We start from the raw sequence: 24,858 nt of genomic DNA, 5'->3' as shown, positions 1-24,858 counted from the left end.
TTCCATGCCCAGATCTCCGTGCCATAACACTATCCTACACATACAAGGGACTATTTACAATTTTACCAAGCCAATTAGCCTACCAGCCTGTACATCTTTGGAATGTGGGAGGAAACCAGAGCACCCGGAGAAAACCCACGCAGGTCACAGGGAGAACATACAAACTCCGTACAGACAGCACCAGTAGTCAGGATACCCGTAAGGTAGCAACTCTACTGCTGTGCCACCATACCACCCACCATCCCCTCTTTTGGCCTGATGAACTGTAACCTTAATCTGATTGCAGGTTGGGCAATATATTTCCTGTGATCAATGTAAAAAAGTGTAAAAAAACCCTCAACATTTTCATGTGGTGTTTTTTTTGCTTCATTTGTGCGGAAGGTAGACATCGCACGAGGAATAAATGGTGAAAGGAAGGGAGAGGCTTGGCCTGAGTGAAGTCTAAAGCAGCATGGACATGATGGACCTGCCTTAGTACTGTAACTTGTATGTTATCTTAATGCAGCCGTTGGCTTCTTGTACAGAGGGCAGAACATCAAGCTGGCAAATGAGAGGTTTCACTTGTATTCCCAATGATTTCTTAATCAGTTCATGCAGTGGTGTGTGAATGGATCTCTGGCAGATACAATCACTAATCTATCTGTACTTTTATTGTGCTGTTTTTGGTTTACTTATACCAGCATTGGTTAGGGCATGTTTGCGTTGTAGCTGCAGTGTGTGCCTGCCTTTCTCTGTTGATTTGCTAATCCCTTCCCTACGGATATCCACCTTCAGTGTCCACGATCAATGAAACTCACACATTCTTCTGAAGAAGGGTTTCGGCCCGAAACGTCACCTATTTCCTTCGCTCCATAGATGCTGCTGCACCCGCTGAGTTTCTCCAGCATTTTTGTGTACCTTCCATTCTTTCTTCAACTGGGTTTAGGTGGTTGATGAGTTGCTGGGTTCTGCTGTGACTGTGATTAGAATAATAGTCAGAGAGTCATGGTCCAAGAGAAGGTAGTTGAGGCTGGGACTATCCCATCGTTTGAGAAACAGTTAGACATGTACATGCATAGGAGAGGTTTGGAGGGATATGGACCAAGCTCAGACAAGTGGGAATAGTGTTGCTCGGACATTGTTGGTCGGTGTGGGAAAGTTGGGCCGAGGGGCCTGTTTCCACACGGTATCACTCAATGATACAGGCGTAACACAAAACACACACAACACTTATCCGAGAGTAGTTCTCACACGCACACAGCCAATTCCATATCACAACACCTGTCGACTCACTCTCTCTCCATCCCTACCTTTCCTCCACCCCCTCTTCCATCCTCCCGACCACCCGGAGGGAAAGCGCCCCCCCCCCCCCCCCCCCCCCCCCCCCTCTTGGGCATGTATGAAACTGAAGCGGGCTGAGAGCGGCTTCAGCGAGGCGGTGCTTGAGCGGTTTCCTTGGGAGCCCAGCAGCGGGCGGGCTGGAGAAATGCGAAGCATCAGCGGGGCGGGTGAAGAATTCCTCTCCGGCCACAGTGTTGAACTTTACTTGTAGTTTGTCGTGGGGGTAATTGTCTTTTTGTTACATTTTTGTTGCTATTTTAAAAAAAAACTATCATTAGTTGGAAATATTGGGAGTTAAGATCGGATATCTCCATGCGGATGCGAGGACAACGCACCTTGGTGCAATGGGCACTCAAGGTTCAGTTGGGACATGGGGGATCTCAGGTCCGGGGACTCAGGTTTGAAAGATGGTTAAGTGATATGTGTCCCACTTGTTTGTTGTGTGTATACGTGTGTATGTATCTTTTTTATTTTTTTTTATTTTATCAATCCTCCCCCCCCCCCCACATCCCCACTCTCGGCAGCTGGTTTCGATGCGCTCTTCCGTTTCGACTTGCAGTACTACAACGCTCTGCCCACTCGCTTGGATATAGCTAAGTATGGCCAACACAAACGACACTCTTAGATTTGTCTCGTGGAACGTGAGGGGGGTGGGAAGTCCTACCAAGACTGACAGGATCTTGGCCCACTTGCAACAGCTCAAAGGCGATATATTTTTTATTCAAGAGACCCACCTTCATAACAGAGAGGTAACACGGCTTAAGAGAGGCTGGATTAGCCACTTATTTCACTCGAAATTTAATGATAGGGCTAGGGGTACCGCTATCCTGATTCGTAAGAACGTTATGTTCGAACCACAGAAAACTGTGGAGGATCCTGCTGGCCGCTTTGTCATGGTGTCTGGCAAACTGCAAGACACACCTGTCATATTGGCCAGCATTTACGGTCCCAACTGGGATGACAGCTCATTTGTAACCAAATTTTTTACATCTCTCCCAAATATTGAAAATCACCACGTCATTGTGGGTGGAGATTTTAATCTGGTCCAAGACCCTATACTGGACAGATCTTCGAACAAAGCCTCTACTTTAACTGAATCAGGTAAGACTCTGCATGCTTTCGCCAAATAACTTGGGCTCACAGACCCATGGAGATTTACATTCCCCACGACTAAATTATTTTCATTTTTTTTCCACGTGCACCATACCTATACCCGTATAGACTTCTTTCCCTTAGATAACAGACTGCTCTCCAAAATCAAATCCAGCGAGTATCATAGCATCGTAATATCAGATCACGCTGCAACCTCCCTCGATCTCCACTTTCGTAAACGAACTAACCCCTTTAAACAGTGGAGGTTCAATTCCTCATTATTAGCAGAGGCTCACTACATGCTATTCTTGCACTCCCAAATCACCTTATATTTTGAGCTGAATGACTCGCCGGACATAGAAAGAGGTATACTCTGGGAAGCTTCAAAAGCCTATATTAGGGGCCAACTTATCTCTTTTGTCTCCAACCTGAAAAGAACCGAGACGTCCCAAACGGCAGACCTGTTACAAAAAATAAAGGACATTGATGACAAATATGCATCTGACCCAGACCCTAACCTTTATAGAGAACGCCTTAGGTTACAAACAGACTTTGACCTCACGTCTACTAATAAAGCTAAGCTACGACTGCTTAAATCTAGGCAACACTTTTTTTGAATCTGGGGATAAAGCTGGGAAGCTTTTGGCCCATCAGGCCAGAACCGAGGCGACTTCACGGCTAATTCCAGCCATTAGATCCAGCTTAGGGGAGATTCATACTGATCCTCTTAGAATTAATGAAGCATTTGTTAAATTCTACGCTGAACTATACGCTTCCGATTGTCCTCCCACTGCAGGTGACATGCTCAGTAGTATGACGTTTTCCCGAATTGATGATGAAGCCACGAGAGACTTGGGTGGTCCCATAACTGTCACTGAGGTCCAAGCAGCCATCACATCGCTGCAAAGCGGAAAGTCACCCGGCCCCGACGGCTTCACTGTAGAATATTACAAAGCTTTCTCTGCTCTCCTCGCACCAGTCCTGAGAGATATGTACAATGAGGCGTTTATACATCGTCGCCTACCGCCCACCTTGTCGTGGGCTACTATCTCCCTAATTCTTAGAAAGGAGAAAGATCCCCTGCTTTGTAGTAGCTATAGACCAATTTCACTCCTGAATGTGGACCTCAAAATCCTCTCTAAAGCCCTTGTGCTCCGTCTTCAACGAGTGATGCCCTCTATTATCTCGTTAGACCAAACAGGGTTCATACCAGGCCGACAGTCTTCCCACAATACTAGGCATCTCCTTAACATCATCCATTCACTGAGTAGTGAGACCCCGGAGATAGTGGTCTCCCTCGACGCCGAAAAAGCTTTCGACAGGGTCGAGTGGAGGTACCTATATGAGGCGATGGACAGGTTTGGCCTCGGTAACAGTTTTATTCTTTGGGTCAGTCTATTATACTCGTCCCCGGTGGCCTCAGTACAAACAAACGGCACACTGTCGCCCCACTTCCCCCTTCAGAGAGGTACCAGGCAGGGTTGCCCGTTATCACCACTTCTGTTTGCTGTCGCGATAGAATCCTTGGCGGTCTGGTTACGCTCAGAGAAGGGCTTTAAAGGTATTACATGGTTCGACACAACTCATAAAGTCTGATTGTATGCGGATGACCTGCTCCTGTACATCTCAAACCCAGTTAGCTCTCTCCCTGTGATTACGAATATTTTAGAACGGTTTGGCGCGTATTCTGGTTATAAACTTAACTGCCAAAAGAGTGAGCTATTACCGATTAACTCATTGGCTAAGCAGCTCCCTCGCTCTTTAACCTCATTCAAATGGGCAGAGGACGGGTTTCGCTAGCTCGGCGTCTTTATCACAACACCCTTATCTGATATGTTCCGCACAAACTTTCTGCCTCTGGTTGAGAAAGCTGAAAGAGATTTTGACCGCTGGTCAGTTTTACCACTATCCCTCGTGGGTCGGATAAATCTGGTCAAGATGGTCGTCCTACCCAAATTCCTGTATCTTTTCCAGCACGTCCCTATACTTATCACTAAATCTTTTTTTGATAAATTAGAAAGGACAATATCTAAATTTTTATGGGGTAGCAAACCGGCTAGAATCCGAAAGGCGATACTGCAGTCTCCTAAGAGTGACGGCGGTTTGGCACTTCCTGACTTTAGGCGATACCATTGGGCAGCTAACTTGCAAAAACTCCTGTATTGGATGAATGATGATTGCGACCACCTACCGAACTGGGTACACATGGAAAAGGCGAGTTCACATCTCCCGTTGCGGTCTGTCCTATGCTCCCAACTCCCCCTTCCTATAACATCTGTGGGTGCAGGCCCAATTGCGTCCCTCTCGCTCAAGATATGGAGTCAACTCAGGAAAAACTTTGGTTTACAAGGCCCTTCCATCTTGACCCCACTGCTTAAAAACCATATCTTTAAACCTTCAAGTACAGACCACGCATTCAAAACCTGGCATAGCAACGGTATCAGTAGTATCAAAAACCTATACAAGGATGGCATCTTTTCGTCTTTTGCGGAGCTCTCGTCCAACTACAGCCTCCCAAACTCCCACCTTTTTCGTTTTTTCCAGATTAGGGATTTTGTGAAGAAGACATTCCCCCATTTCCCAAAATCGCCCCCCTGAAACCCTGGCCGATACCATCTTAGCTCTAGATCCCAACCGGAAGAAATGCATCTCTGTTTTGTATAACTTGTTAGGGTCGGTTATATTGAAACCTCATACCTCATTAAAAGCTGCGTGGGAGGGTGAGCTGAATACGAAACTAACAGACCAGCAATGGGACTCTGCCTTGGATTTGGTCCATTCTTCCTCCATATGTGCCCGTCATGGCCTAATCCAATGCAAAGTCCTTCACAAAGTCCACTACACAAATGCAAGATTATCTAGAATTTACCCCGCTGTTAGGGACACCTGCAACAGATGTAATCAATCTCCTGCCATCCATAGCCATATGTTTTGGTCTTGCCCTAAGCTAGCAGCCTTTTGGAGGAGTGCTTTCGACTTGATAAGCAGAGCCTACGGCCAGACTATTCCTCCAAACCCACTGTCAGCCATTTTCGGTACCCCTCCCAACACCAACCTCTCTGTTGCGGTGAAACGGGTTCTAGCTTTTACAACCTTGTTAGCCCGGAGACTGATCTTGCTTAACTGGAGGCTCACCTGTCCCCCGACACACACCCGCTGGATTAAGGAGGTGCTTTACAATTTAAAGCTTGAAAAACTTAGGTTCTCTCTCAAAGGCTCTACCAAGACATTCCTAGATACATGGAACCCTTTCTTGGAACTTGTTAACTCTCTCAACTTGTCCCCGGACTCGGAAGAGGACTGAGTGCTCTCCACCATTGTACTGCTCTACTGCAGCTGCTCTCCCCTTAACCCCCCCCCCCTCCCCTCCCCACACTTATTTATTTAATTACTTACTTATTTACTGTTATTAGTGACCCCCTTTTTTTTTAAATTTATTTTTATTTTTATTTTTTTATTTTGTAGTACTTTTTGTTTCGTTTATCTTACCATATTTGTGTGGATGTGTAAGTATGTGAGTGTTGTTTGTCCCCGTTTGGTTCCGACCTGATTCGGGTGGGTTGAAGGTGGGTAAGGGTAAGGGCTTTGAGGGTCGCTTACATACTGTTGCACAATTATGCCTTGACTGTCACTGTCTGTTATCATTGTATGTATGCTAATTGCTGTGAAATTCAAATAAAAAGATTTAAATCATTAATTATTTATTAACTATGGCGATAGATGTGGCCCGCCATCCGCTCACAGACATGGGTCCTGGCTACTATACAGAACAAGGTTGCCGACCCCTGCAGTAGATAGTAATAACAACACAACATATAGCCAAGGACGAAGTAGTTTTCGTATAAATTGTAAAAGTTGTTTGCTGCACTGTATAACTGTCGGCTAATTCTGCTGCAAAGACAGAGAACTGGTGAGCAGTTATTAACTGCCGCCAACTCTCCACGATATCATGCATTAAAGCCTCTTGAAGCGAAACTTGAAGTCTCCATTTTTCCTTTAATTGCCCTCTAAGTCATTTCCCTCGACAATGGTGTGTACACACAATAAACCCTCACAATAACAGACCTCCATATAGTGGATTTCAGTTACAGTGGGCAAAGGCTTCCGTTGCACTCACCTCCCCCACATCTGCCAGTTACCTACTGAGCTGGCACCACGTGGCGAGCTTCTGGTTGCCTGTCGATCCAGGCTGGAAGAAACTGGCAACACGATCTGCACAGTAAGCTCCAACAAGGCTCTAAAGAGGCAGAAGGACCGCAGGAGCAGCTTCAAACGGTAAGTTCTCGATTAATCTTTCTAACAAAAAGGCAAATGGTTTGTTGGTCTTTATGCATAGGTGTTTAAAAATGGAAAAGCCTTGTTACAATTGTACAGGGTACTGTTAACACCGCACTTAAAGTAATGTGTACAGTTCTGGTCTCCTTATTTAAAAGAGGAGGCAGTTCGGAAGAGATTAATTAGGCTAATCCCGGGGATAAGAGAATTGCATGACCCAAAACAAATTAGATCTGCATAGATTGGAGTTTAGAACAATGAGGGTGATTTTAATGAAAATCTTATTATACAGAATATTATGCTGTAACAAAGTGTTCCTAAGAGACCTTGCATCTCACACAATCACTTTCCAAAACAATTGTGTCATTGGGGGTTAAGAAGTTAAGGAAAGGAGAGTTTCAGACATTCAATACCAACAATATTTTTCCCTGCAAGATTTTCAGAATAAAGAATTTTTCAATAGCAATAAGTTTATTTTTTATTTTTGTGACTAAAAATACTAAAGGCTGTATATTACATTGTTTAACAGAATTTCATTAAAAATGTCAATAGAAGTGACTGTCAGTTTCAAAGGCCACATTGGGTGAAATTATGTTCTGAAAAGTCACTGGTGCCTGATTACTACAGGGAGGTTAAATTGACATGTTTTTACCAAGACAGCTTTTTTTCTTCCTTGTCAACTTTTATAGTAACTTTTAAGTGTTTCTTTAATTCCCAATCAAAATTGCAGTATAACTAATTCAGTCCACATTATACAAGTAGTGTTCTCTACTTTATCACATGTTATATCCAGTTGTCATTGTGGAAACACATATTATAGCAGCTATACCAAGGCAGGCATGGCAGAGCAGGTATAAACATACAATGCCAGTAACATTCAGAAGTTTAGGCAGCATCTTTGCACATGCACAATATAAAATATAAGTGGAACATTCATACAGCAAAACAAAGGAAATTATCATAGACTTCCGTAAGAACAGTGCAGCCCCCAAACCCCTATTCATCAATGGGGACTGTGTGGAAAGGGTCTCAGACTTCAGATTCCTGGGCACACAAATTACGGTGGATCTCTCCTGGACTACAAACACCACCACAGCAGTCAAGAAGGCCCAGCAGCGACTCTACTTTCTGAGGATCCTCAGGAAAAACAACCTGGAGGAGAAGCTGCTGGTGTCCTTCTACCGCTGCTCCATCGAGAGTGTGCTGGCGTACTGTATAACCACATGGTATGCCAGCTGCTCTGCAGCGGACAGGAGAGCCCTTCAAAGGGTCATCAACACCGTACAAAAAATCACTGGCTGCCCACTGCCCTCCCTGAAGGACATCTTCAGCTCTCGCTGCCTTGGCAGGGCAGCCAACATCCTGAAGGACCCTTCCCACCCTGGACACAACCTGTTCCACCTGCTGCCCTCTGGCAGACGGTACAGGTCTTTCAAAACTCGCACAAACAGACTCAGAGACAGCTTCTACCCCATAGCCATACGTGAACTTAACAATGCAAAATAAGAAATAACACTCACATTCAACTGAATGGTTCTTACTCACAAGCACCTTAAAAACATCCTGAATGTACTTAACCATTTGCACTACTATATAACTGTACAACACCGAATACCTCATAATGGCAAATTAGTGGCAAAAATTATTCTGTAATTTTTTTATATGTATATATTTTTACCTTTTCTTATATATTTAAAATTGTTCTTGTGAGTCGCACTGTTGGATTGACTTTTAAATTTTGTTGTACCATGTGCAATGACAATAAAGAGATTCATTCATTCATTCATGGCAACAGGCCCTTCAGTCCAATGTATGCATGCTGAATCTACATAATGATTGGGGCAATCCATCGAGAAAGAATGCAATAATAGCCAAATAGTTAAAGAGTATTAAAGAGGAGCGATCATTGCATGATAGAATTATACATAACTATTGAAAGTGATTTATTTCAGTTTGAAGCCGAGATAAATTCTGAACAAAACAACCCATGAAGGTATGTATGAGTTGCAGATTAGGAAACTATATCAAAAGGTGTGACAGTGAAATAACAATGGTGAGCATTTACAGAATTAATGAATAATTTGCAATATATCTTTAAGGCTCTTTAGCATTGCAGGAAAAATAGAACATAGAACATGGAACAGCACCACAAAGAATGGGCTGAACATGATACCAAGATGAACTAATATCATCTACCTGCATATAATCTATATCCATCCATTTCCTGCATATGAGGCAACCACAACTACAGCTGGGAATTGTCCAATTATGGTTAACAAGTGAAATGAAAGGATGCATAATATTGCCAGGGAAAGTAGCAAATCTTTCTGAATTTAGCAAAGGTCTAGAAACATAGAAAGATAGAAAATAGGTGCAGGAGTAGGCCATTCAGCCTTTCGAGGCAGCACCGCCATTCATAGAAACATAGAAGATAGAAACATAGAAAAATGGGTGCAGGAGTAGGCCATTCGGCCCTTCGAACCAGCACCACCAATATGATCATGGCTGATCATCTAAAATCAGTACCCCGTTCCTGCTTTTTCCCCATATCCCTTGATTCCATTAGCCCTAAGAGCTAAATCTAACTCTCTCTTGAAATTCTTCATCCAGTGAATTGACCTCCACTGCCTTCTATGGCAGAGATCATGGATGATGGTGAGGTCAGGAGTTTGTTGCCATTTTCCAAAATTCCATAGATTTCAGGACAGTTCCCATAGATTGAAGGTGACCTTTGCAACTCCCACATATTGAGGAAGGTGAAAGACAGAGAACAGAATATTTGGCTTGATATCAGTGGAAGAGAAATGGTTAGAATGTAGAAAGTAGTAAAGTGGCTTTCGGAGGATAATTGTAGAATTGGACAAAGTTGACAGATTTACAAAAGGGAAATAGGTGTGACAAATTGGAAAGTGCTTATTTTAGTATGGGTAAGAGCAAACTACTTGGCATGGCTTATTATGATTTGAGAAAGGTACTTGAATGGTGCAAGGTCAGAACATTAACGGGGAGATATCAAGGGCATGTCTTAAGGAAACTGAAATTATCATGAGCTACAAATCTACAAATTGATTAGATGAATCAAACCGACAAGCATGTCGCAGAAAAATAATTTATGGAATGCATCAGGGATTGCTTTTTAGAGCGGTACTTTGTAGAGCCATCCCGCAACGGCCTTTCATAAATTTGATCTTATATAATGAGGGACGATTAATAAGGAATCTTCCAGTTGATGATCCTCATGAGAACGTGACCTCAATATAATAAAATTTCATATGCAGTATGAGAATGAACACCATAAATCCATAAGCAGTGTCTTCATTTTAAATACGGGCAATTATAATGGAATGAGGGAAGAGTTGTCACAGGTGGACTGAGCAAACAAGCTAAGACAGATGTCAGAAGACAGAAAGCAGAGACAAGAAACTGCAAACTCTTTGAGGATGGGGCAGGGAGAGTTGATAGTGGAGAACCCGTAGATGTAGTTTATTTAGATTTTCAAAAGGCATTTGATAATGTGCCACATAGGAGCCTGGTGCACAAATTAAAATCCCAGGGTATTCGAGGAAGTGTGTTAGAGTGGATTAAAAACTGACTGTCATGTAGAAAATTGTAAGTTGAAATAAATAGGTCATAGAGTCATAGAGTCATACATCATGGAAACAGGCCCTTTAGCCCAACTCTTCCATGCCAACCAAGATCTAAGCCAGTCCCATTTGACTGCGTTTGGTCCATATCCTTTCATATCATGTTCCTGTCCAAATGTCTTAGTCCTTTTTAGATTGGAAATAAGTAACTACTGGAGCACTAGAGAGATCAATCATTTGCCTGCAATTGTTCACTAATTCATTGTACCTGCAAATACGTTTTTCAAATTTTGTTGATGATGTAAAAACAGATGGAAGGTAATGTTGTGATAAGGATACTGTGGTTTTACAATGGGATATATAGGTAGATTGGGTGAGTGAGCAAAAGGCTGGCCAATATGGTGCCATGTGGGAAATATGAAGCCACATATTGTGGTTGGAGAAATTAAAAGGCAGATTAATAAGTGGGGAGAAACTGCATGTGAGTGAAGTCTACAGAGAGATCAAGGAGCTCTAATGCATGCATTACAAAAGGTTAGCAGGCAGGTTTAACAAGTAATTAAGAAGACAAACGACATTTTGGCCTTCACTGCACAAAGGTTAGTGTCTATGTCCTCGTGTTCTTGAGAGCTAAACCAGATCCCAAGTTATCGTGGAAACCTACAAGAAAGAAATAAACCTGCAGCTAGCTCTTGTAATGGCTTTCTTTTTGTACTTGAATAAAGAAGATAGGTACAAAAAGCTGGAATAATTCAATGGAACAGGCAGCATCTCTGGAGAGAATGAATGGGTGACGTTTTGGGTCAAGACCCTTCTTCAGATTGAAAGTCACGAGAAAAGGAAACAAGAGATATAGACGATGATGTAGAGAGATATAGAACGATGAATGAAAGATATGCAAAAATGTAATGATGATAAAGGAAACATGCCATTGTTAGGTGTTTGTTGGGTAAAAATGAGAAGCTGGTGTGACTTGGGTGGGGGATGGATGGAGAGAGAGAGAGAGAGAATGCCGGGGTTAAGAATAAAGAATAAAGAATATAGTTTGAAATTCTCAGAAAAAAATGATTTAGCAAATAATAGAAACATAGAAACATAGAAAATAGGTGCAGGAGTAGGCCATTCGGCCCTTCGAGGCCCTTTCCCATTCAATATGATCATGGCTGATCATCCAACTCAGTATCCTGTACCTGCCTTCACTCCATACCCCCTGATCCCTTTAGCCACAAGGGCCACATCTAACTCCCTCTTAAATATAGCCAATGAACTGGCCTCAACTACCTTCTGCGGGAGAGAATTCCACAGATTCACCACTCTCTGTGTGAAAAAAGTTTTCCTCATCTCGGTCCTAAAAGATTTCCCCTTTATCCTTAAACTGTGACCCCTTGTTCTGGACTTCCCCAACATCGGGAACAATCTTCCTGCATCTAGCCTGTCCAACCCCTTAAGAATTTTGTACGTTTCTATAAGATCCCCCCTCAATCTTCTAAATTCTAGCGAGTACAAACCGAGTCTATCCAGTCTTTCTTCATATGAAAGTCCTGACATCCCAGGCATCAGTCTGGTGAACCTTCTCTGTACTCCCTCTATGGCAAGAATGTCTTTCCTCAGATTAGGAGACCAAACATCAGGTATTAGGAGACCATACATCAGGTATGAGAAAGCCCAATTTAGTTACGAAACCTTGCCTCCACTGAGGTCTAACTCTTCAGTCCAGTTTTACTTTGTCTTTTGAAAACCCTATATTGCAGAGCTTGCTATACAGCGGATCAAACCACACATGTGTACAACATGTTGTTCAAAAGGGAAAATAAACCGAGTGCAGAATAAGGGCGGTCACGGTGGCGCAGCGGTAGAGTTGCTGCCTTACAGTGCTGGAGACCCGGGTTCGATTCCGACTACAGGTGCTGTCTGCACGGAGTTTGTACGTTCTCCTCGTGACCGCGTGGGTTTTCTCCGAGATCTTCGGTTTCCTCCCACACTCCAAAGACATACATGTAGGTTAATTGGCTTGGTGTATGTGTAAAATTGTCTCAAGTATGTGTAGGATAGTGTTAATGTGCGGGAAACGTTGGTCAGCATGGACTCGGTGGGCCGAAGGGTCTGTTTCCGCGCTGTATCTCTAAAACAAAAAAAAACTAAAATGCAGAATGTAGTGCTGTGGCTGCAGAGAAAATGCAAGTTAAGAAATGTGCAAGGACTTTGATGAAGTATATGAGAGGTCGTTCAACAGTCTGAAAAGAGGGTGGAAGAAGCTTTCTTCAATCTGTGCTTTCAAGCTTTTGCTTCTTCTGCCCGATGGGTGAGGAGAGAAGAGACAATGAGAAAATAATTGATGCTCCTTGGCTGTTTTCCAAATGTTTCTGTGTCTGAACAGCGCAAATAGATTTCAGATGAATATGGAGCTAAGGTAGAAAGGAATAGATTGATGAGGTCTGGAAGAATGGGAGGAGAACCAGAGGGAGAGAGCATCAGAATTAATTAGTTTCTGTGCCATAAAAGCTCAGAGTGAGTGGGCAATTGTCTCAAGCATATAAAATCTTAAGAGTTCTTGGCAGAGTATATGTGGGGAGGTTATATCCTTTTCTGCAGTGGTGTAATGGTGCAGTGGTTAATACTGCCGCCTCACAGCTCCAGCGAACCAGGTTCGATCGTAACCTCTGGTGTTATGCATGTGGAGTTTGCACCTTCTCCCAGTTATTGTATGGAATGTTCTGGTTTGCTCTCACATCTCAAAATCACATGAGTTAATAAGTTCCTTGACCGCTGCAAATTCCCTCCAAGTGTGTAGGTGAGTGGTGGAATCTGTGCGGAGTTGAAGAGAATGTGGGGAGAATAAAATAAATAGGATGTATGTGGGATGAGCGTAAATGGGTGATTGATGGTTGCCATGGACTTGGCGGAACGGCATGTTTCCATGCTGTATCTCTTGCTGACTCTTTTACCCTTGTGAAATATTTCCTCGAAGAGGATTGTGAACTTTGGAACACTCTTCCTGAAATTAGAAGTAAATGCAGAGTCTTTGAATTTAATGCGGAGGTAGATACATATTTGATAATCAAGCGATGAGAGGGGGGGGGGGGGGGGTAAATGGGAAGGTGGAGTGATGGTTCTATAATGTGACCTGACCAGATGTGGCCTGATCCTAAGTGGGAGACAGCCCTGAAGATGTTGTGTTCCTTTCTTGTTGCTGCAGGTACAAAGCCATTGTGAACCCCATGGACATCCAGGAGTCCAGTGCTGTCCTCCACACCTGCCTGAAGGCAGTCACAATATGGCTGATCTCTGTGGTCCTTGCCATCCCGGAGGCCGTGTACTCACAGGTGGTACAACACCACAACGGCAACAACATGAGCTTCAGCGCCTGTGTGCCTTACCCACTCTCCGACAAGCTGCACCCCAAGATCCACTCCGTTCTGATATTTCTGGTCTACTATCTCATCCCCCTCACTATCATCAGCATCTACTACCTGCACATCGCCCGCACCCTGATCAAGAGCGCGCACAACATGCCCGGAGAAAGCAGCGAACACGCCAAGCGGCAGGTAAGCCACATACAGACCAAGAGCAGGTATTGCAGGCAGTAGCTGTGTGCTATGTTTTAAGGAGCTCCTTGAAAGAGAAGCAGAGACTTTCTGGGGCAGGGCCTCGGGCGCTGAAGGAATGGCCGAATGGTTAAATTCAAGGATACATGAGAATCCAGAGTTAGAGAAGTGCAGATAGTTGGAGGATTATAGGGCTGAATGAACGTAAAGGTTGGGAGGTGTTGTTAGGGGTGTGGCAATGAATCACAGTCATGCAACAGGGAAACAGACCCTTCAGCCCAGCTCATCCATGCCGTCCAATATGCCCATCTAAACTGTGCAGGAAGGAACTACAGGGCTGAAGAGTCTGTTTCCATGCTGTATCCTAAAACTAAACTGAGGTGAGTTCTCTGAACGCTTGTTCTCTAACAGTGATTTCCTTGACCACATCAGTCACCTCAGAACCCACAAAACAAGAGTGCAAGCAAGTCGCCCTTGACCTCAAAGAACCATTGGATCACAAAAAAGAAGAAGCAAATTTATGTTATCCTCATTCGTCTCCCCCCCCCCCCCCCAATAATGTCAAGCCATTTAAATCATATCTTTCAAGATCAGTTTTAACTAAAGCTAACCACAAGGAAAAACTGGCCTTTGTACTCTTTCAAGTTGAACCCATTGCATCTTCCATATTGAAATAAAATATTCCAACAAATTAATGTAATGGCGGTCTATTAGTGAAGGATGGGTTCGGCACTCGGCAAACACCTGAGAAAATCCACCAATAACGCAGAACTGAAATGCTTGTCACTTGCAAAAAACCCCACAAAGTGCTGGGATAAGTCAGCGGGTCAGGCAGCATCTCATGAGGATATAGATAAATATTGATTGTGTTGTTGCATTGCATAAAATGAGGCAATTTTCAAAAGTCCAAGAATGCAATTGTGATTGAGCACACTGAGTCTATTGAGTATATAACTTTTTTTAATTACTTTTGATTCCAACATTTGCACTCCACAAAAGTGAATGTGAGGAACGGAAAACAATCCCTCTTCAATCAACAGCGAGATATTACGAAGCTAGCAATGCAACCCACTATCTTTCTTGCTCCCAGAAGAGTCCTGCACGACAGCATGGTTGATAGCTCAGCTGAGCTGATCATAAGTGAACAGTCACTCACAGCACCGGTGGGACGTCAAACTGCGTAACCTGCTCACAGTGCAAGCAAAGTGCCGCTGCATTCAAAGTCATCCCCGTCAACAGCCTGAGGCTGTGTCCTCATCATCAAACTCATTCTTCAACTGCTTTCTGGAAGACAAGGCAATAAAATGTTATAAAGATACAGCAATGAAACAGGCCCTTTGGCCCATCGAGGCTGGGCTGACCATCAACCATCCATTTACACTCATCCTACATTAACCACATTTTTTATTCTCCGCAGATTCTCACCAACTCCCCCCAGATTCTACCAATCACCTGCAAACAAGGGGCAGTTTACATTGGCCATGGGGCGGCACAGTTGGGCAGCGGTAGAGGTGCTGCCTCATAGCACCAGATACCCGGGTTCAATCCTGACTACGGGTGCCGTCTATACAGAGTTTGTACGTTCTCCCTGTGACTGCATGGGTTTTCTCTGGGTGCTCCATTTTCCTCCCACACTCCATTGATGTACAAGTTTGAAAGTTAATTGGCTTCCGTGAAATTGTAAATTGTCCCAAGTGTGTTGGATAGTGCTGGTATATGGGGTGATCGCTGGTCGGCATAGACCCGGTGGGCTGAAGGGTCTGTGTCCATATCTCCAAAGTCTAAAGATTAACCTATCAACCCACATGTCTATGTAATGTGGGTGGAAACTGGAACAACCAGAGGAATCTCACATAGTCACAGGGAGAACGTACAAACTATCTGCAGACAGGACCTGTGGTCGGGATGTAATGTTCAACCTCTCATTATACACCTCAGTTAAATTGTCCCTTAATCTTTCTTCCTGTCACCTGTAGAAGAGTATGGCAATTGCCAAAGATAGACCCAAAAAGCTGTAGTAACTCAGCGCGTCAGGCAGCACCTCTGGAGAAAAGGAATAAGTGACATTTCTGGTCGAGCCTATTTCTTTTCTCCAGAGATGCTCTGACCCGCTGATTTACTCCAGCTTTTAGTGTCTATCGTTGGTTTAAACAGACATCAACAGTTCCCTCCTTTATATGACAATTACAAAAGTGCTTTTAACATGAATCATGACAATTGTGAAAGTGCAAAGTAACAATTCTTTGAGTGTTAGTTCGGGTCGAGATTTCGACACTCATAGCCTCAGAATTAAAGGACGTTCTTATAGGAAGGAGATGAGGAGAAATTTCTTTAGTCAGAGGGTGGTGAATCTGTGGAATTCTTTGCAACAGAAGGATGTGGAGGCCAAGTCAGTGGATATTTTTAAGGCAGAGATAGATAGATTCTTGATTAGTACAGGTGTCTGAGGTTATGGGAAGAAGGCAGGAGAATGGGGTTAGTAGGGTGAGATAGATCAGCCATGATTGAATGGCAGAGTAGACTTGATGAGCCAAATGGCCTAATACTAGCCCTATCACTTATGAGACTTATGACCCCATGTCAGTCCCTTCCTACCTTTATCTGGGACACCTTGTCCTGTCCTTCACTATGTTGACACCTTTTGACTCCCTGGCCCCTGGCACCTCATCTTCACTGTGAATGCCCGGTCTTCATACACCTTTGTCCCTCCACAGAAAGACCGTAAAGCCCTCTTCTTCTTTCTGCATCAAAGATCCAACTGGGCCCCACCACAAACACTCTCATCTGCCTATCTGATTTGTTCTTAACCTGAACAAAGATACAAGAGACTGCAGAAGCTGGAATCTTGAGGAAAAAAACCCAGAGGAACTCAGCGAATCAGGCAGCATCTGTGAAGATAATGAGCAGGTGATGTTTTGGTTTGGGTCCCTTCTATAGACTGATGTAGGGGGAAGAAAGCTGGAAAAGAGAGGTGAGGGTGGTAAAAATCTTGCAAGTGATAGGATACAGATGAGGGGAAGTTGTGATTTGGAAGAACAGCACCTCATATTCTGCTTGGGTAGCCTAAAACATAATGGTATGAACATTGAATTCTCCTATTTCAAGTAATAACCCCCTTCTCAATCTCTCCCCCACTTCATGCCAACAAGTCTGCACACATTTTTCCAACCACCCCTGCCATCTTGTCGTTTCCCCTCCACCGTACACTCACCCACCTCTCCCACCTCCCCCAATTCCCTTTTATCTTCCTTCTTTCCCTCCCCCCATTCTTTTTCACCAATATCCCTCCCTCTGGTTTTGTCACTCCTCCTCTTCGTATTTGACATCCTTTTGTCTCTTTTTCACCTCTTGGCTATCTTTTCAGTGGCTACTTGGAACAGTCCTTTTCCAAAACTTCCCGGGAATAAATATAACCCACAATTTATCCTGGACCAGCCATATTGAAGCTATGGCCAAGAAACCATGCCAACGCTTCCACTTCTATTGAAGCGTTAGGAAGTTCAGCATGTCCCCAACAATTCACCCACAAACATGGCCACAAAGCCATCAATTCCATCATCCAGATTATTTCCTTTGCCAGGCCCTCTTCTGATTTACACTCATCTGTAGAATGAATCAAATGGACAATTTCTACAAGATGTGGCTGCACGTAGTTACTTAGTTACATCCTGAAAGTGATTTAAACAGCCGTTAAGAAACTCCAATGTTAAGTTCCCTCCCATGGTTGGACACAGGCAAAATGGCTTATTGCAGGTTCATCTTCTGAACTGTAAGTGTTATTTACATGATGTGTGCATAGCTGAAGAGTGCTGTTACCATAGATACAATAGTGAAAGCTGGGCTAATAATCTAGAGGCCTGAGATTAAATCTCATCACAGCCACTTGAGAATTAATGCAGTTTGAAAAATGTGGAAATATAAAATTGGTCTGTACAACTTTTTATGACCATGGAACAGTACTGCACAGGATTAGGCCTTTCGGCCCGACATGTCTATGCCGAGCATGATGGAAAATTAACTTAATCCCTTCTACCTGCACATGATCCATATGCCACCATTCCCTGCCTGTTCAAGTGTATATCTAAATGTCGCTATTTTCTCTGCTTCCTTCGCCTCCTCTGGCAGTAGGTTCAGGCACCCACCAATCTCTGCAAAAAAACTTGCCTCGTAAATCTTCTTTAAAATTTCCTCCTTTCACCTTAAAACCATGGCTCCAGTATTTAGCATTTCCATCTCGGGAAAACAAAAGCTTTGACTATCTGCTCTATTTGTGCTGCTCATAATTTGATCCAACACCTCCTCCTTCTTGATATGAACATACCCTAGAATTCTGTCCTGGGCCACCTCCACGTCCAGAGTGAGTCCCACCGCAAATTGGAGGAGCAGCACCTCATATTTCGCTTGGGTAGTTTACACCCCAGCGGTATGAACATTGACTTCTCCAATTTCAGGTAGTCCTTGCTTTCTCCCTCCTTCCCATCCCCTTCCCAGCTCTCCCACAGCCCACTGTCTCCGCCTCTCCCTTTCTTCTTCCCGCTCACCCACCCCACCCCCACATCAGTCTGAGGAAGGGTCTCGACCCGAAACATCATCTATTCCTTCGCTCCATAGATGCTGCCTCACCCGCCTAGTTTCTCCAGCATTTTTGTTTACCTAAAATTTTAACATATCCCATACTGACCTCAATATCCACCCTGTCCTTCTCCTTGGTAAATATGGATCCAAAGGACTTGGTTAATACCTCACCTACATCCTCTGGCTCCAAACATGAATGCCTCCTTTGTCCTTGAGTGTTGCAACCCTCTGCCTGGGTACCATATTGTTTATAATGTGTGTATTAAATGCCTTGGGATTTTTCATCAGGCCTACTTGCAAAGGACATTTCAGGACATCTTCCTGATTCCCCGTTTAAATTATTTTCTTCTTCTTTAAGATTCCTCAATGGTTGTTAAAAAAAAAAACCCCAATCATTTCTAATTTCCTGCAGGGAAGATATCATTTTGCTCTGCATTAGTCTAGCTCATGTGCTTGTAGTCACATGCTAATGTGGTGAACACTCACTCAACCATTACAATAGAGTGTTCATTACAGAATACTATTTTGACAGGTCGTGCTAACTGTTCCAATGTACAAAGAATAATGAGGGAAAAACAAGGCAGAGATTCTTTCTTCCAAGTAATTGAGTGGTTCAAAATTTTGTGTAAAATGCCTAGCAGGGTAGATTGAAATCATTCCAAAGGTTTCCAGAAACATTCAGCTAGTCAAGCAGCATTTGTTGAAAGCGAAAATAAGTTTCAGGTTGCTGATCGCCCGTCAAAACTGGGAAAAGTTGGAGTGGTACCATGTTTTAAGCCTGCAGCCTGGGAGAGTGAGGTGTGGATGAGTCTGGAGAGAGGTGGGGATGAACTGAAAGTAGAAACAAGAAACTGCAGATGCTGGTTACAAAAAAGGATGCAAAGTGCTGGAGTAACATGGCGGGTCAGGCAGCATCTCTGCAGAACATCGGTCTGAAGAAGGTGCTGACCTGAAACGTCACCTATCCATGTTCTCCAGAGTTGCTGCCTGACCATTGAGTTACTCCAGCACTTTGTGTACTCATGAGCTGCAAATGTTGAGTTTGGAGGCTATAAAGGACTGTGGAGAAAAGGGGTGCCATTCCCGTGCAGTAATCTGGAGATAGAATGATGGCGTGGTGAAGGTTGCCCAGTTGTTTGAACCGAAATGTCATCTATCCATTTCCATCCATCGGTGCTGCAGGGCCCGTTGAGTTCCTCCAGCACTTTGTCTTGTGTTCATGATTCCAACATCTGCAGTCTCTGGTGACTCGCTTACCAAGTTGTTTATCGTGAAGTCTTAGAATCTTACATTGCCTCTCTGTATGCACCCTCTGAGAGCTCTCATCAGTGTGACAAAGTTATTGAGGCAGATGCAGACAGCTTAATTAAGACCCGAATCCTAGCTAGGCAATGGAATACTATGGACAACCTCTTGCACTACCACAGACGTATTTTTCTAATTGTGTTTGTCATGAATGTCTTGTTCTTGTCTTTTTACCGCGGTGCATAATTTATGTTTATGTATGTCTTTGTGTGTTGTCTGAGTCCACGTGTCTGTGATAGAAACATAGAAACATAGAAAATAGATGTAGGTGTAGGTCATTTGGCCCTTCAAGCCAGCACTGTCATTCAATATGATCATGGCTGATCATCTAGAATCAGTACCTTGTTCCTGCTTTCTCCCCATATCCCTTGAATCTGTTAGCTCTAAGAGTTATTTCGAACTCTCTCTTGAATACATCCAGTGAATTGGCCTCCACTGCCTTCTGTGGCAGAGAATTCCACAGATTCACAACTCTCTGGGTAAAAAGGTTTTTCCTCATCTGAGTCCTAAATGGCTTACCCCTTATTCTTAAACTGTGACCCCTGGCTCTGGACTCCCCCAACATGGGGGACATTTTTTCTGCATCTAGCGTGACCAATCTCTTAAGAATTTTATTTGTTTCTATAAGATTTCCTCTCATCCTTCTAAAATCCAGTGAATATAAGCCCAGTCGATCCATTCTTTCATCATATGTCAGGCACTGTGATGCCACAGCAAACAATATTCTTATAGTACCTGTACCTCACTGTACTTGTGAATAAGATAATAAACTTGACTCAACTCGATATAATGGAGGAGCTGATATCTCACTCCCACTTGATAAGAAGGCTGAGTAGGATTAAGAGGGGCAGGCAGTCAGCGAGTGATCATCTCTCAGTATCAGTGGCTATAATGCTGGGTAGCCTATCTTTGAGATCCTTTTCTGGGATTACTATCTTTTAAATATGAAATGACCCAAGCACACAATCAGCTCTCAGAATTGAGATTCATTAACACAATTGAGAAGTTAGGTGAGTTTAGGGAAAAGGCCAAGTGCAACTGACCCAATATGTTCCCTCAGCTCCTTCTCACCAATGAATGTATGTGTTACCTTAATTACTTGCCTTTTCCTGAGGAGGATTGTCTTGTATGCTCAGTCTTGGCCTCTCAGTCTTGGCCTCCCCTGTGCAACGTGGTAGCAGGGCTGGTCTTACTATTGTCGAGTCTCCATGCAATCAGACTTGATTGGCCTGATCAGGCTGAAATCAGGGCGGCACAGTGGGGTAGTGGTAGAGCTGCTGCCTTACAGCACTTACAGCACCGGAGACCCGGGTTCGATCCTGACTACGGGTGCTTGTCTGTAAGGAGTTTGTACGTTCTCCCCGTGACCGCATGGGTTTTTCTCCGAGATCTTCAGTTTCCTCAAACACTCCAAAGATGTACAGGTTTGTATGTTAATTGGTTTGGTGTATGTGTAAATTGTCCCTAGTGTGTTTAGGGTAATGTTAACGTGCGGGGATCGCTGGTTGGCGCTGACTCGGTGGGCCGAGGGGCCTGTTTCGGCGCTGTATCGCTCTAAACTAAACTAAAAATGACTCACTGACCACACAAATCATTGCCAACACTGCAATACAGATGGTCACAGCTAACTCAAAGCTGAGTATTCTGTTGGAAAGGTGAAAGTCAGATCCTGCCTCCAATGCCAATTAATGGCCATCTTGGTCAGGGCTAGGGCTCTTGGAATTAGTGGTTCAGGGACACAATGCAACACAATGCTGAAATGATTGAAGGCTAATGAATGATTTGATTGGAGAACATAACAGGTTGATTGTACCTGCATAATTCCATCACCCTAACTTTCCCCTGAGAATGAGATGTTTTGTTGTATGAGGAGATAGTACAAGTTTAGAAGAAGGAGAAGTGATCTCATTTTGAAGGTACAATATACTTAAGGGACTTATTGGAGTTGACATTTCCTCTGGCTGGGTTGTCTTAAACCAGGCATTCCACCAACAACATAAAGCAATTCAGGACAAAGATTGTAAAAACATTGAGACACAAGGAACTGCAAATGCTGAAATCTTGAGTAAAACACAAGATGTGTGAGCAATACGATGGGTCAGCAATATCTCATCTCTGGAAGACATGGAATGGTGACATTTCTGGTTGGGCCCCTTCTTCTGAACCAAAATCATTCTTTCATCCAAAAGGAATTTTTTTGGAATTCTTACCACTCAAGGGTTTCGGAGGTTCCTGAGTATGGGTTACAGAACCTTTCCACTGGACACTATGGGCAAATGTTTGAAAGCCTGGCGGGATGAATGCGGATGGATTTGCTGCCTGCTGTGGGGCTGCAGGCATCTGGTGCTGGGTGGGAGTGGGGGATCTCCACATGCCTTCTTTCCCTTCCCCCACCCCTGAGCTACAACAGTGAGGAGCTTGGCCCGAGCCCAGCAGACTGACTCGCTGAGTTGCTGAGTCCAGCTGGCGGCTGCTCTCCTGCTGCGTGCTTGTTCTCTCATCTCAGCTGCCTCTGTGATCCTCTCCCACACACTAGGGGAATCAAGGATTAAGGGCCTGGTGGTGAAGGAGAACGTTAGCCATGATGCTTTTAAATGATGGAGAGGCAGAAGATTGACGAGGTTTAGGTTTAGGTTTATTAACACGAGTTACAATCAAAAGCTTTGTTTTGCATGGTTTTTGATCAGATCAGATAAATGTAGGCTAATCAAACTCAAGTACAATAAGTAGAGCAAAGGGGAAGTTACAGCGAGCAGAATATAGTTCTCAGCATTGTGGAACATCAGTTTCATAGTCAAGGTACAATGTCCGCAATGAAATGGAGGTAAATTAGGCAGTACCCTAGCTAAGGGCAGGACTATTCAGAAGCCTAACAAGAGAAGTGGAGAAGATAGTTTAGTTTAGAGGTACAGTGTGGAAACCGGCCCTTCATCCCACTGAGTTCTCGATGACAGTGATCCCCGCACACTAACACCATCCTACCCACTAGGGCCAATTATCAAGACAATTAACCTACAAAACTGTACATCTTTGGAGTGTGGGAGGAAACAGGAGCACCCGAAGGAAACCCACACAGGTTACGGGGAGAACGTACAACCTTCGTACGGATAGCACCTGTAGTCAGGATTGAATCCGGGTCTCTGGCATTGTAAGGCCGCAACTCTACTGCTGTGCCACCGTGCCACCCTATGTTCCTGAGCCTGGTGGTGTGAGCTTTCAAGCTTCGGTATCTGAGTTTCTTCCAGCCTTTATATCCTATTTACTTCTGTTCCTTTCCTTTTCAGATGGAAACCCGGAAGCGCCTTGCCAAGATCGTGCTGGTGTTCGTTGGCCTATTTGCAATGTGCTGGTTCCCTAACCATGTGCTCTATATGTACCGCTCCTTCCACTATGGCCAGATCGACCCTTCCCTCGGGCACCTCCTGATCACTGTGCTGGGCCGGGTGCTGAGCTTCTGTAACTCCTGCGTCAATCCTTTCGCCCTGTACCTGCTGAGCGAGTCCTTCCGGAGACACTTCAACAGCCACCTGCGGTGTAAAGGGCAGCACCGGCGGTCCGGGTCCACCAGTTACTTCCAGAGCACCTCTGCCTTGCGCATGACGTCAGTGAGAAGCAGTAACAGGAACACCATTGCCAATGGTCACAGCCTCAAACAAGAGTCAGTAGCCTGAACCGCAACACACTGTACCTTCGTCGCCATCCACTGTCATGAGGCAAGTTTACCCCACTCCCTCATGCACTATTTTCCACAGCCAAAAGGAGAAATGGAAGAGAAATAAACCAGCAGATTCCCCTCTCACCCTCCCAATCCAAGCCAGACCGAAGACTTACATGCTTTCACCATCGCTGCAAGATTCTTTGTAAACCAGGTTTAAATCTCAGGCCTGTTCACTGTGGATCTGGAGGTGACTGAAAATACTGTGTAAACACAGTCATTCTTGCTCCAAGCCTGTCCCACAATGTTGGCTATAGAGTGAGAGTAATAGAGTGCATGGAAATAGACTCTTCAATTCAGCTTATTCATGCTGACCAAGAAGCCTATCTAAGCTTGTTCTATTTGGCTGCACTCAGCCCATATTCCTCTAAATCTTTCCTATCTCCGTACCTGTCAAAATGTCTTTTGGATGTTGTAATTGTATCTGCCTCTACGACTTTCTCTGGCAGCTCATTCCACACACCTACTACCCTGGCGGAACCTGCTCCTCAGATCCCCTTTTAAATATTTTCACTCTCACCTTGAAACTATTCCTTTCGTTTTAGATTCCTCTAGGCAGGAAAAAAGACAGTGAGCATCTCTCCAGTCTTCAATCTCATGATTTTATATATAATACATACAAAACGTTGCCCCTCAGTCTCATTCACTTCAGGAAAAAATTCCCAAAATATCTAGTCTCTCCATATAACTGAAGCCTATCAGTCCCAGCAATATGCTTGCAATTGCTTTCTACACTTTCACCAGCTCAATCACATCCTTCCTTTGGTGTGGTGACAGGATCCTGTCTGTGGATAACTTTCCCTGTGGTAGCTTGGACCTTTCTCCAGTGTCCTATTGTCACGGTTTGATTGGATCTAGTTGGTTAGAGAGTCATAGAGTCATAGAATGATATAGTGTGGAAACAGGCCCTTTGGCCCAACTTGCCCACACCGGACAACATGTTCCAGCTACACTAGTCCCAGCTGCCCGTGGTCCATAACTCTCCAAACCAACCCTATCCATGTACCTATCTAACTGTTTCTTAAATGTTGGGATGGTCCCTGCCCCAACTACCTCCTCTGGCAGCTTGTTCCCTACACCCCCACCCTTTGTGTGAATAAGTTACCCCTCAGATTCCTATTAAATCTTTTCCCCTTCACCTTAAACCTCTGTCCTCTGTCCTCTGGGCAAGACATTCTGTGCACCTACCCAATCTATTCCTCTCATGATTTTAACATTGACCTTAGCCTGACCTTCTCTCTGTAGTGCCTTCTTTATCTGACATAGATCAAGAAGGTCCCCTATCAGTTGTTGCTTCGTCTCAGGCTTGGTTTTATGATGCAACAGTTTCAGAGACTCCCACTACTCCTTCAATTTCTGAAAGCCATTGAGTCATAGTCGTAGAGTCATAGTCATAGGGTCATATAGTGTGGAAATAGGCCCTTTGGCCCAACTTGCCCACACCAAC

At 44.1% G+C, this 24,858-nt stretch overlaps 1 protein-coding gene across 1 annotated transcript in view; it reads left to right on the top strand.

Moving 5' to 3' along the window:
• Window positions 1-23,367, top strand: part of nmbr (neuromedin B receptor) — a 29,808-nt gene extending 6,441 nt beyond the window's left edge. The window contains exons 2-3 of the mRNA XM_033026392.1: window positions 13,468-13,816; window positions 22,981-23,367. Of these exons, the coding sequence (XP_032882283.1) occupies window positions 13,468-13,816; window positions 22,981-23,367 (736 nt within the window). The remainder of the gene's footprint in view (window positions 1-13,467; window positions 13,817-22,980) is intronic.
• Window positions 23,368-24,858: the final 1,491 nt, after the last annotated feature.

Source organism: Amblyraja radiata, chromosome 8, assembly GCF_010909765.2.
Source record: "Amblyraja radiata isolate CabotCenter1 chromosome 8, sAmbRad1.1.pri, whole genome shotgun sequence".
Taxonomy (NCBI): Eukaryota; Metazoa; Chordata; class Chondrichthyes; order Rajiformes; family Rajidae; genus Amblyraja; species Amblyraja radiata.
Note: the sequence above shows the minus strand (reverse complement) of the source record. Positions and strands in the feature narration are given on the sequence as shown.